The 14,577-nt window shown below is 42.9% G+C and overlaps 1 protein-coding gene across 1 annotated transcript in view; it reads left to right on the top strand.

The window, feature by feature from the left end:
* The window catches only part of LOC134358777 (VPS10 domain-containing receptor SorCS1-like), a 1,326,002-nt gene that overhangs the window by 1,132,450 nt on the left and 178,975 nt on the right, over positions 1-14,577 (top strand). The window contains exon 15 of the mRNA XM_063071254.1: positions 2,280-2,397. Coding sequence (XP_062927324.1) covers positions 2,280-2,397 — 118 coding nt within the window. The remainder of the gene's footprint in view (positions 1-2,279; positions 2,398-14,577) is intronic.

Here is a 14,577-nt window from a genome sequence, read left to right as displayed (position 1 = left end):
TTAGTCCATGGCTTCCTTTGCTCCTAAAATAATGCCACGCTCAGTCTGGAGGAGCAACACTTCATATTCCGTCTGCGTAGTCTTCAACCTGTCAGCATGAACATTGATTTCTTTAATGTCTGGCAATTTCTCCACCTTCCCCCTTCTCTGTTCTTCCATTTCCCATGCTTATTTCCGTCCCACCTCTTCACTTCTTCTTCGTCCCTTTAGCTTTTCCACCTATCACCTCCCAGCTTTTCACTTGTACCCCTCCCACACCCACCCACTTTCCACTTCACGTAGCTTCACCAGTCACCTTCCAGCTTTCATTCCTCTCCATCCCCCACCTTCTTATTCTTGCTCCTTCCCACTTTCTTTGCAGTCCTGAAGAAGGGTCTTGGCCAAAAAATTTTGACTTTTTATTCCTTTCCATAGATGCAAACTGCCCTGCTGAGTTCCTCCAGCATTTTGTCTGTGTTACTCTGGATTTCCAGCATCTGCGGAATCTCTTGTACCTACAGGTAGAAGAGAATAGGTTTAATTTGACATTTTGTTAGGAACAAAGGCCTGATACTGTGCTGTACTTTACTACATTCTATGCAATCAAAACAGAGTGGGCTGCTTTTAAAACAAGGCTTAACATGTCTGCACTACCGGCGTCCTGTCACACTCACCTCACTAATAAGCAAATGCTTTGAGAGGCTGGTTAAGGACTACATCTGCAGCATTGCTATCACCCACACTGGACCACCTACAAATTGCTTACTGACAAAACTGCTCGACAGATGACACAATAGCCACAGCTCTACACACCGTCCTTACACGTCTGAAGAAAAAAGATGCTTATGTGAGATTGCTGTTCTTGGACTACAGTTCAGCATTCAACACCATAATTCCCCCCAGGCTCAGAGACCTCAGCCTTCAGCCTGCCTTGTGCCAGATAGCCGACAGGTGCTAAGAGTGGGCTCTCTCACCTCTGCCCCTCTGATCCTCAACACAGGTGCCCCTCAGGGCTGCCTCCTAAGCCCCGTCTTTACCCTCTGTATACCCATGACTGTGTCGCCACCCACAGCTCCAATTTGCTAATTAAATTTACCGACAACACTACATTGATTGGCCTTATCTCAAACAATAACGAGGTGGCCTACAGGGAAGAAGTCATCTCTCTGACACAGTGGTGTCAAGAAAACAACCTCTCCCTCAATGTCGCAAAAACAAAGGAGCTGGTTGTGGATTACAGGAGGAATGGAGACAGACTAACCCCTATTGACATCATTGGATCTGGGGTTGAGAGGGTGAACAGCTTTGAGTTCCTTGGCATACGCATCACTGAGGATCTCACATGGTCTGTACATACCGACTGTGTGGTGAAAAAAGCACAACAGCGCCTCTTTCACCTCAGACGGTTGAAAAAGTTTGGCATGAGTCCCCAGATCCTAAGGACTTTCTACAGGGGCACAGCTGAGAGCATCTTGACTGGCTGCATAACTACCTGGTATGGGAACTGTACTTTCCTCAATCGCAGGACACTGCAGAGAGTGGTGCGGACAGCCCAGTGCATCTGTAGATGAGAACTTCCTGCTATTCAGGACATTTACAGAGACAGGTGTGTAAAAAGGGCCTGAAAGATTATTGGGGACACTAGTCACCCCAACCACAAACTGTTCCAGTTCCTACCATCAGGGAAATGGTACCGCAGCATAAAAGCCAGGACCAACAGGCTCTGGGGCAGCTTCTTCCACCAGGCCATCAGACTGATTAATTCATGCTGATACAATTGTACTAACTGTCCTGTTGTACATACTATTTATTACAAATTACTATAAGTTGCACATTGTGGTCACATTTAGACGGAGATGTAATGTAAAGATTTTTACTCCTCATGTATGTTCAATTCAATTCAATTCTTATTCTGAGGCACCTTCTCTCATTAGCATCCGGCTAATAATCAATGCAGAGTAGACTGTTCTGCCCAACAATTCAACACCCCCCCAAAAAAAATAAGTCACCCATCAGTTACAAAACATATTGAATTCGGTGGAAGTAACTCTCAGGAGGAAAATAACACCAGCAGCCAATAACTGTGGATTTCTTAAGGTGTGGCCATCACAGTTAAAGTTATTCTCCTGGACCTTTTCATTCACAACATTTCTTTCCCAGGATCTTGCTGTGTACAATGATGCTGGTGCATGGTCTTTGGTTTTTGGAGAAGAATTATTGTGTGAATGTGATCAAAGCAAGAGCAAGTCTTATTAGCATGGATTCATATTGGCCCTTTTTCTCCATTTTGTCTTTGGCAGTGTATTTGGTCACCTCAGCCACCGCTCTGATTGGCAGCTGGTTAAAGTGGACTACAGGTCCATCTTCAGTCGGAGGTGCATGGAAAATGATTTCCAGGACTGGAAGCTGCATACTCAGGTGAGTGATGAAATCATCTTCCATCTTCCTCCCACCCCAACTCTACCTTCATTCCTCTCTCCATCTCCCATTCCCCTCTTTCTTCTCACTTTCCCATACCACCTTCTTACCTCCCTTTCCCTAAATTTCCATCCCCAGAATTCACATCTTACCTGCTTCCTTATCCCTTTACCAACACCAGCTTTTTGTCACCCTCTCCACCACCCACTTGTTCCTACCAGCCACCCCTCTGCACACCTACCTTATCCCAGGTGCACATTACTCCCTTCCCACCATCTTATTGACCCATCTCTTCTACCCTATCAACCCCATGTGGTACAGCAGCACAGAGGTTAGTGCATGCCTTTACAGTGCCGGTGATCACTGATCGGGGTTCAATTTCCACTTCTGCCCGTAAGGAGTTTATACATTCTCGCCATTACTGCTTGGGTTTCTGCTGGGAGCTGCGGTTTCCTCCTATGTTCCCAAGACATACGGTTAGAGTTAGGGTTAGTATGTTGTTGGCGTGCTACGTCGAATCCGACATTTGCGGGCTGGCCAGCACAACCCTCGATGATTTGATTTGATGGAAATGACATATTTCACTGTATGCTTAAATCAGGGGCTCCTAACCTTTTTATGCCATGGACCCCAACCATTAACTGAGGTGTCCATAGACCCCAGGTTGGGAATTCCTGGTTTAAATGTTTCAATGTTTATGTGACAAATAAAGCTAATCATCTTATCTTTTAAACCCCTCTCCCATCTCGTCTGTCCTAACTCCAGCTCCATCACTTCCGCACCTCACTTTCCTCAACCTGACATCATTTCTTACTCCCCACTCATCCTTCTACGTGACACCTTGTCCCTCCTCCTCCTCCTCAGACTTCATCCCCTCCAATCCCCCTCCTCTCCAACAACCCCTGCTCATTTCCAATTCACTGCCAACTTCTTTTCCTGCTCCCTTCAGACCCCTATCCTCACCTCATCCCCTCATCTCTCACCCAACCATCTTTTTGTGGTATGCCTTCAACATCAGGCACTCTGAAGGGTGTGTGTGTTTTGGTACCAACAAAAGCCAGTCTTTCTCTTTCAGATGACTTAATTTATGTGGCTCCCAGGTCATTAAGTCTTCCTGCATTGCTTGGAGACTTCAATAAAAGCCAGAGAAAACAGTTTAGAGACTCTACTCTTCCGAATGTAATGGCCACAGAATCTAATAACGTATCTCCCCCATCATGATCTAATTGCTTTGAATTGGTTTAATGGGTCTCACATGACATATTTTGCCTGGAGGCTTAACATAATTAATTTCCAATTGACAGTTCACACTCCTCGTCTAATTACCTTCCCTCATGGATTGTGACATCTGGTCGACACAGTGTACAGGGTGAAGCTGGTGAATACTTAATAGGGGTTATCACTGACCAGCAGCTTGGCATTCAGGGGAGATCCCTGCTGGATAAAATTGAATGGGTTTTATTTAGACAAGGCACAGAAGACAGCCTGTTGCAATGGTTCTAAGTTGACAATACACAAAAGTGGGCCTGCTTCAGTAGACTTCAATCTACACAGAACTGAACCTGAATCAAATAAGTCTCCCTGTTTTATGCCTGGTGACAGCTCAGCTCACTGTCAGGCTCACTGCTTGTTAAACTAGCTCCACATCACAGAGCCCATTCACCTGACATATCTTCTGTACTGAAACAGCATCTCGCTACCAAAAAAAAAATCTGCAGTTACAGAGTAAAAGCAAGAAAATCAACAGAAATACATTTCTGGGAAAGCTCAACAGGCCAGGCTGTATCTAGGGAAAGAGAAGCAAATTAATCTGACACACACAGCAACATGCACAAAATGCTGGAGGAACTCAGCAAGTCGGGTAGCGTCTGTGAAGTGAATATACAGTCAAAGGGTCTCAACCCAAAGCATTGACTGTTTATTCCCCTCCATCAGTGCTGACCCACTTTCTGTGCTCCTGCAGCATTTTGGGTGTGTTGCTCAAGATTTCCAGTATCCACAGAATCTCTAGTATGTGGGCAAGCTGACGTGTCTCAGCCTAAAATGCTGACTGTTTATTCTCCTTCAAAGATGCTGCTTGACTTGCTGAGTTCACTCTCACCTCCCCTGGGGAACTCAGCTTTTTGAATCACAACTACATCAAGACTGTTATGAGGTATAGGGCTCAGTGCCCCTGGAAAATCACAGACTGGTTATCAGAACACAGAGTTAAGGCCAATCATTTGTACTAGCAACATATAATATTCTACAGCTTGAAGGTCAAATCTCACTATGTTGAAATATTTTAACAGTATTGCTTTTCACTGAAATTAAACAACAATGTTGTTCAGGAAACTATAGAATTGGTGTAGACAAAGTTCTCAGGTTTACTAATGTCCAGATATAAACAGTCAGACCAACATGTGATTTAATCCATTTATAGGGCATTCCCAGGTCGCATATACCCAACTTATGGACACTCCTGTATGTAAACAAGTTCCCATTAATTAAATTCAGTTGTCTAATGTGCATAAATATGTTCGCTCCATAGTGACAGAACGAGTTTCCTCTCCTCTTTAAACAACTGTTCTTTCTTATCAGTTTTAAGTGCCTATGATCCATTTATTAGCATTGTTCTATTTTATTATTTCATGTATTTGTTTCATGATTAGTAACAATGTCAAAAGTTATGGGGAGAAGGCTGGAGAATGGGGCTGAATGATCAACCATGACCAAATCCCTTCAGACCCCATCCTCACCTCATCCCCTCATCTCTCACCCAACCATCTTTCTGTGGTGTGCCTTCAACATCAGCCACTCTGAAGGGTGTGCAAGCAGACTCAATGGCCCAAATGCCCTAATGTCTTATATTGTGAGGGTGTGGTTGCCATATCGAGTGATTTTGGTGCATTTTCCAATCAATTTAAGAACAAAATTGACCTATGGATGTCATTAAAACAGAGCCTGTTCGTTACCAGAGAATGGCCTGCACTATTTTAATTTAAGTTTAAGTCAGTGGGTTGACCACTGTGAGAGTTCTGCTCAGAAAATGGCTAGATGAGCCATTTTATGTTCCAATTTAATTTTGGGGAAGCGTCGTTGCAGTGTTTCCTTTTCTAACAAGCTGCAGGTAGGAAGGGTTAAGCTAGTTGGTTTAGTTCCTGCACACGCCACTGTATTTCTGTTTCCCCTCTCTTCCCCACCACCCTGACCCTTTGCCCTCACCCCACCACCACCACCGCTCTTCCGTGTCTCTGTAATCAGCAGGTAGCTTGCTTCTTCAAGCTTGTGAGCTGTTGTCCTTTAATCTGCCGGCAGGAATGTGCAGTGTAAGCAGCCTCAAGTGGGACTTGCTTTGATTTTTCTTTCCTTCCCAATGCCTTTTATGTGGCTCCCCTTTGCAGCTTGGCTGAGATCAATGCCTCAGTACATCAAGGACTGCAAGCAGGAGGAGGAAATTTGTTGCCCATGTCTTATCTTTCTGTAACTCAGCTGCTGCTCTGCAAGTTGTTATGCTGCCAGACACAAAATTACATCTTCCAGCAGCCATTCACTAGTTGCTTCCTTCAACCCAAGAAGAAACAGTGGTGAGTGGTTAGATTTTTAATCATGTGGTAGTCAGTTCAATCCCTCTCTTTGGCAGAAAGTTCTCACATGAATAAGTCCTTGAATCTTTGGGTGCTGAATATGAGAAACCAATTAATTGAAATACTAACCTAGGTGAGCAAGAGATGTGCTAAAGTCAGCTCCATGTTGTATGTTTCAGGAAGTTTGCCTCTTTTGGTAGTAAAATTATTTCTGGTTACCATATGAAGGTTTGCATGATGAGGTTCAAGTCCAATGGCTATGCTGTAAACTGCCATCTGTTCCTTTAAAACACTGGACCAGATAATATTGCACCCATTTCTCCCCCTCAAATGAACTATTTATGCCTTTGATCCCAAGTGTTCACTTGTGAAACAATCTGTTGGCATGATGTAAATTAGGAACTCAGTGGGTTGAGTAGCATCTGTGGGATGGGGGAAGAATTTTTTGTCAGTGTTTTGGTGTCAGGACATAGATCGTGGAGGGAGGCAAAGAGGAGAAGGGGAACGGGGAGGCAAAGAGGAGAAGGGGGACGGGGAGGCAAAGAGGAGAAGGGGGACGGGGAGGCAAAGAGGAGAAGGGGGACGGGGAGGCAAAGAGGAGAAGGGGGACGGGGAGGCAAAGGCCAGAGGTGATTGGTGGACTGAGAGGCGGGGGGGTGTGTGGAAGGGCAACGGGCAGATTGAGCCAGGGAGGGGAAGGAGAGAGGTGAAGTTCAGAGGCTAGTTTCTATCACATTACACCACATTCCAACATCTACATTCGCTGTGCCTCCATGGTTTGAATTAATTCTGATTTGCCATCTATTGCTCAGCGGTGAACTTGAACAACCATTTCCATATTCTCCACCTGTATTTTAGATTAACTCCAGTTTGCAAACATCCCTAGGGCAACTTTTACCTATTACCTTACCCAATTATGAACCAATAGTTAGCAAGTTAATCTTGAGCTACTTTCAAAAGATAAAGAATGAGGAATTAAGACTTCTGCCTTTCTCTTTTAGAGTAAAAGATCAGTGTTGTTACTGCCTGTATAGATTTGCTATAGATAGTGATGCATATAGATCCTCTTGCTAATGCAGTACCTATAAAAAGTATTCACTCCCCCCCGTCAAAGTAGTTTTCATGTTCTACAACATTAAATCACAGTGGATTTAATTTGGCTTTTTTTGACACTGATCAACAGAAAAAAAGACTATTTTGTATCAAAGTGAAAACAGACCTCTACAAAGCGATCTAAATTAATTACAAATATAAAACACAGAATAATTGATTGCATAAGTATTCACCCTCTTCAAGTCAGTATTTAGTTGATACTCCTTTGGCAGCAATTACACTCTTCAGTGTGTGTGGATAGGTCTCTATTAGCTTTGCAAATCTGGACACTGCAATCTTATACCATTCATCTTTACAAAACCGCTCAAGCTCTGTCAGATTGCATGGGGATCATGAGGGAACAGCCCGTTTCAAGTCCAGCCACAAATTCTCATTTAGATTGAGTTCAGGACTCTGACTTGTCCACTCTAGGACATTAACTTTGTTGTTTTTAAGCCATTCCTGGGTAACTTTGGCTTTATGCTTGATGTCATTGTCTTGGTGTGTGGCCAAGCGGTTAAGGCGCTATTCTAGTGATTTGAAGGTCACTAGTTCGAGCCTTGGCTGAGGCAGCATGTGTCCTTGAGCAAGGCACTTAACCACACATTGCTCTGCGATGACACCGGTGCCAAGCTGTATGGGTCCTAATGCCTTTCCCTTGGACAACATCGGAGTCGTGGAGAGGGGAGACTTGCAGCATGGGCAACTGCTGGTCTTCCATACAACCTTGCCCAGGCCGGTGCCCTGGAAACCTTCCAAAGTGCAAATCCGTGGTCTCATGAGACTAACGGATGCCTATACATTGTCTTGCTGGAAAAAAAATCTCTCAATTTGCAGTTCTTGTGCAGACTGCATCAGGTTTTCCTCCAGGATTTCCCTGTATTTTGCTGCATTCATTTTACCCTCTACCTTCACAAGGGTCTTCCAGGGTCTGCTGCAGTGAAGCATCCCCACAGCATGATACAGCCACAACCATGCTTCATGGTAGGAATAGTGTGTTTTTGATGATGATGTACAGTGTTTGGCTTATGCCAAACATAGCATTTAGTCTGATGGTCAAAAAGCTCAATTTTAGTTTCATCAGACCATAGAACCTTCTTCCAGCTAACTTCAGTGTCTCCTACATGCCCTCTGGCAAACTCTAGTTGCGATTTCATGAGAGTTTTTTTCAACAGCAACTTTCTTTTTGCCATTTTCCCATAAAGCTGTAACTGGTGAAGCTGTAACTGTTAACAGTTGTTGTTTGTGTAGTCTCTCCCATCTCAGCCACTGAAGCTTGCAACTCCTCCAGAGATGTCATAGGTCTCTTGGTGGCCTCCTTTACTAGTTCCCTAAATGCACAGTCACTCAGTTTTTGAGGATGGCCTGCTCTAGGAGGATTTACAGCTGTGCCATTTTCTTTCCTTTCTTGATGATGACTTAACTGTACTCCAAGGGATATTCAGTGACTTGGAAATTTTCTTGTATTCTTCTGACTTGTGCTTTTCAATAGTCTTGATCCGGAGTTGCTTGGAGTGTTCTATTGTCTTCATGGTGTGGTTTTTGCCGGGATACTGACTCACCAGCAGCTGGACCTGTCTGTCTGTCTGTATCTTGTTTTACGGCGGTTGACACCCAGCTTAATGGTGCATTACCGCCACCCTCTGCTCCAGAATGTGCAACATACATACATACACTTCACCCTCCCATCTTTGACCATCCTAGTATCCTATTCCTGTTTATTCATCATATTCTATAAAAAACTCTTGTACCCCTTAAAAACACTAAAAATACCTGGACTTGTGCTCTCTCACCCATGCCCAGCACCCCTTTGAATGTGAATTCCTGCATCCCCAACTCCCTTAATTTATTTCTCATCATCTCTCTCTGTATCCCATGCTTCCTGCAACTCAGAACTACATGTTCTACTGACTCCTCTTCCTGACATTCCTCACACAATCCTGTCTGGTGTTTCCCTAACATTTTCAATGTTTTGTTTAATGCACAGTGCCCCAGCCTTAACCTAGTCCACACAATTTCCTCTCTTCTGTTTCCATTACCTACCCTAGTAACTGCAACACTCTTTTGTATTTGATATAAATGCCTCCCTTTCCCCTCCCTGTCCCATCTTTCTTGCCACATTCGGTTGACTTTTTCCCAGATTACACACTTAACCTCTGCTTTACTGATACTAATGTGCATTTCCACATTTTCTTTCTTTAACGCCCTCTTTGCCAACTCATCCACCCTCTCATTCCCCTTCACCCCTACATGTGCTGGAACCCATAGAAATTTTACCTGACCTCCCTGATTTGCAATTCTTGTAACTAACTGAAGGACTTCATAAAGTACATCTTGCCGACTGTTTGTGTGAAAAGACCTTAAACTTGCTAGAACTGAGGATGAATCTGAACATATCAATGCTTTGGATGGTCTGGCTTTCTGCACCCATTGCAACGCAACCAACACTGCCAGCATCTCCACTGTAAACACCCCTAACTTATTAGATGTTCTTCTGCTGATTCCAATTTCTTTTGCTGGTATAGCTACCCCAAACCCTGTCACTCCTGTTTCAGGTTCCTTCGCACCATCCGTATAAATGAGAGTATAATCACTATACTTTTCCATCACATGACAGTTAAATGCATTTACCAAATCTGTTTTATATCTTTCTTTCCTTTTTACCTCTAACAAATGCCAGTCTATGTCAGGCCATACAAGCTTCCATGGAGCTACAACTGGATAAACTACTGAAGGACTTATCCTCAGATCAAATACTCCACATTCTTTCGCAATATCATTCCCTACCCGACTAAAGGTATCCCTCTGAAACCTCCCATTTTCCCAGCACTCCTGCAACACTCCTTTAGTAAGGTGAGAATCATTGTGCCCCTGCAAGTTAGCCCAGTGGTTTGCCATCAGTTGCATCCTTCTTAGTTCCAAAGGCATTATTCCCATTTCTACCTGTAGGGCTGACACTGGTGAAGTTTTAAAAGCCCGACTGCACACTCTCAAGGCCTGAGCCTGAATCACATCCAGTTTCCTTATAAGAGACCTAGCTGCTGATCCATATACTATATTTCCATAATCCAATACAGATCTCACTAAAGCCACATACATTCTCTTCAAAGCTGAACAACTTGCTCCCCATTCCCTACCAGTCAAACATCTCATCACATTTATTACTTTTTTACATTTCTCTTCAACTTTCCTGATATGGTCTGCCCATGTTAATCGTGAATCAAATATAACTCCCAGAAACTTAAATGATGCAACCCTTCCTAATTCAACCCCATACATTCTTAACTTCTTCCCTACTTCAACCCTTTTCTTGGTAAAAAATACAGTTTGAGTTTTACCTACTGAAAATCTACATCCCCAATCATAACCCTACTCCACCACTTCATCAATTGCTTCTTGTAGTTTCCTGATTATATGGTCCATGTTCCTGCCTCTTTTCCACAAGGCCCCATCATCCGCAAACAGTGACCTACCTATATCCACTGGTACCTTTGTGAAGACATCATTGATCATAATGATGAAAAGTAACGGGCTAATCACACTACCTTGAGGTGTGCCATTTCCCACTATGTACTGTTTCGATAATTCTGATCCAATCCGAACTTGAATTTTTCTACCGAACAAAAAATCTTTAATCCAATTAAAAACTCTCCCACCAACCCCCATCTTGTGCAGTTTAATTAATAATCCTTCCTTCCACATCATATCATAGGCTTTTTCAATGTCAAAGAACACTGCCACTACTGACTCTCTATTTGCCTGGGCCTTCCTTATTTCAGTCTCTAACATAATCACTGAGTCCATGGAATTCCTTCCCTTTCTAAAACCACTCTGATAACTTGCCAGCATTCCCCTTTTCTCAAGCTCATATGATAACCTTTCTGTGTTCATCCTTTCCATTATCTTACATATACTTGATGTTAATGCAATTGGTCTGTAGCTAGTGAGTTTTGACAGATCCTTGCCAGGCTTTCTTATTGGAATTACTACTGCTTCTTTCCATGCACTTGGTAATCTTCCCTCCTCCCACACTCTGTTATAAAAATGCAGCAACTTCAAGAGCTCTCCTTCTCCTAGATTTTTTAGCATCACAGAGCACATCAGATCTTTCCCTCGGGAGTTTGGTCTCGATCTCTTTATTGCTCTCACCATTTCTGCTAATGTAAATGGATCATCAATTATATCATCTGTTCCTTCCCTCCTGCTTAACACACCTGGGTGTTGGCTCATTATTCTTTCCCTTCTTCTTCTCCCTTCTTCAGACAAATTTTCTGAACTGTGTACAAGTACAAATGACTTGGCCATGACCTCAGCCTTATCCCTACTGGAGACTGCAATTTCCTCCTCAGATATCATTACTGGATATTCCCATTCCCTTCTATCTCCTCCCATCCTCTTAATCATTCCCCATATCTCTCCCACAGTTGTTGTTCTTCCTACCTTGTCGCAAAAACTCCTCCAACTTGCCCTTTTAGCTTGACGTATAGTTCTTCTCACCACTGCCTGTGCTTTCTTATATTGAACCAAATGCTGCATATTATGGGTTCTTTTAACTAGCCTGAATGCTCTATTTCTGTTTTTTTACAGCCTGACAACATTCCTCTGTCCACCATGGTACCAGTTTTCTATTCATCCTATTTTTACTCCTAGGTATAGATCCTTCTGCTGCCATGATAATTGCTGAAGTCACCAGACTGTTTAATTCATCTACATTTCCAGAAATATCAATCTTTGTCAACCTTCTTCACTCAACTTCTGGAACTTACCTCAATCAGCTTTTTCAAACACCCACTTTGGGGTTCCGCCACCTGGCCTTACTTCAACTCTTTCACCCACTGAACACAAAACTGGGTAGTGATCACTGCCTACTGTTGAAGCAGTCCAAACTCCCCAGTTACTAATGCCAGCCAAGGTATTAGACACTAACGTAATATCTAACCCTGACTCAGTTCCTGTTGTTATATCTATCCTTGTGCCGCTACCATCATTCATACACACCAAATCCCTTTCTTCCATCAAATCTTCAATTACCTTTCCACTTGGATCTGTAATCTGATCCCCCCATATTGTGCTATGAGCATTGAAATCTGCACACCACACTACTTTATGTCTGTTTTGTCCTTGCATCTTTAATAGGCTGTCCAAATCCAACTTTTTACATGGATTATAGTAGTTAATTATAACCACTCCCTCCCCTCTCTCCCACACTTCCACCACTATGTATTCCTGATCATCTCCTTTTTCCAGTACCCTATATGGTACCTTGCTTGATTAACATAGCACAACCCCCTCCTCCCCCTAGATTTCTATCTTTCCTTATCATTGTATACCCATATACCACAAAGTCTAAAGTTGGTTTCAACCAAGTTTCCTGAATACACACTACATCCGGTTTTACAACCATTTCTTCACTAAAGTGCTTGAATTCCTGGCTATTGGCCAGTAAGCTCCTTGCATTCCATTGTAAAAGAATCACCATAATTAGTATTAACCAACACATGACACTTCCTGGCTTGACTGATTTCTGAGGTTCTCCCTCACTTCCTCCCATGTCAGTCCTACTAACCCTAAATGGTTTACTGCTGCTTTTACCACCAGCTGAATTTTGTCACTTTTTGACTTTACCTCAGCCATACTATTAATCACTCCTGCAATGAATGTTACTAGAGCCTTTTTGTCTACATAAATCCTGTCATTTGTTCTTTGTTGCTTCTCTCGTATCCCTATTGCTCCCTGTTCATTAGGAGCATTATTCTGTTCTCTTGACATTCTTACAGCTTCTGCATAAGTGATCTTTCTTTTCACTCTTATTTCTTGAATTTTAGTCTCCCATCTCACAACCTCACACCCACAATATGCAACATTATGAGCTCCTCCACAATTGCAGCATTTTGGTTGAACTCCTGTTCCACACTTTCCATATTCATGATCACCCCCACACCTAGCACATCTCCTCTGCCTTTTACAGTTTTTAGCCACGTGTCCAAACCTTTGACAATTATAGCACCTCAATGGCTTTGGCACATACACCCTTACCAGGTAACTCATGAAACCCAGGAACACCTTCGTTGGCACTCTTTCTTCTTCAAATTCAATCAATACAGATTCACTTTCCTTTTTCACTCCCTCCTTTGTTGTTTTCAGTCTTTGAACATTCATTACTTTCCCTCTTTTGATATTCCTCTTTATCTCCTCCATATTTATACTCATTGGTATCCCCGTGATCACTCCTTTACAACCACTATTTTGTGCTCCCACCCTCCCAGTGTATTCCACCTTGCATTTTCCTATCTCTTTTAGCTTGAGTGCTTTCTCAAGTTGTTCCTCATTCGCACATCTTACCAATAAGTTGCCATCATTAAAGACTTTTGCAAATACTATTTCCCCTATTGTATTTATCGAAGTTGTTGTTAGCACAAACGGGTTAATTTTCTTCATATGTCCCTGAGCCTTCTCATTAAACCTAATTATGACAACACCTCCTCTCTGAGCTTGTTCATCTTCCTCACTTTCAGAGCTTTCTCCACTATCATTTCTTATTCTTTTATTCCCTTTGTCTTGGTTTTTATTCATCCAACCCCTCACTACCTCCTCATTCCCTTTATTTCTCCCTTCACAATAATCCACCTTTCCCCAGCTGCCTATCTTTAGTCCCAAGTCTCTATCCCTCTCCTTCTCCACTTTCTTTCCCTCAACCCCACCTCTTATCTTGTCCACCATTACCGGACCCACACGACCCCCTCCCAGCAATTTCCATTCCTTCCCCACTCTCTTTCCCTCAACAGGTTCCAAACCACATTCACGCATCAAGCAAAACACAGCCAGCTTCCAGTCGAGCCAACTCAGCCACTCCCTTCCCACTCTCCAGCGGCTGGACCTTCCAGATACAGGTGTATTTTTACTACAATCAATTGAAACACCTTGATTGCACACAGGTGATCTCCATTTAACTAACTATGTGACTTCTAAAACCCATTGGCTGCACCAGTGATGATTTGGTGTGTCATATTAAGGGGGAGTGAATACTTATGCAATCAATTATTTTGTGTTTTATATTTGTAATTAATTTAGAACATAAATAGAACATAGAAACCTGTAGCACTTTACAGGCCCTTTGCCCCACAAGGTTGTGCCGACCATGTAACCTACTCTAGCAACTGCCTAGAATTTCCCCAGTGCGTAGCTCTATATTTATCTAAGCACCATGTATCTTTCTGAGAGGCTCTTAAAAGGCCCTATTGTATCCGCTTCCACCACCGCCGCCAGCAGTGCATTGCACACAGCACCAATTTAGATCACTTTGTAGAAACCTGTTTTCACTTTAACACGTAAGAGTCTTTTTCTGTTGATCAGTATCAAAAAAAGTCAAATTAAATCCACTGTGATTCAATGTTGTAAAATTATAAAACATGAAAATTTCCGGCGTGGGGGCGGGTGGGAGCGGAGGTGAATACCCTTTATATGCACAGCAAGTGACTCTGTAAAAAAAGGTTTTTGTAATAGGACCAATATCATATCTACC

Source organism: Mobula hypostoma, chromosome 19 (assembly GCF_963921235.1).
Source record: "Mobula hypostoma chromosome 19, sMobHyp1.1, whole genome shotgun sequence".
Taxonomy (NCBI): domain Eukaryota; kingdom Metazoa; phylum Chordata; class Chondrichthyes; order Myliobatiformes; family Myliobatidae; genus Mobula; species Mobula hypostoma.
The sequence above is the reverse complement of the archived record's forward strand: the minus strand, read 5'-3'. Positions and strand labels throughout refer to the sequence as shown.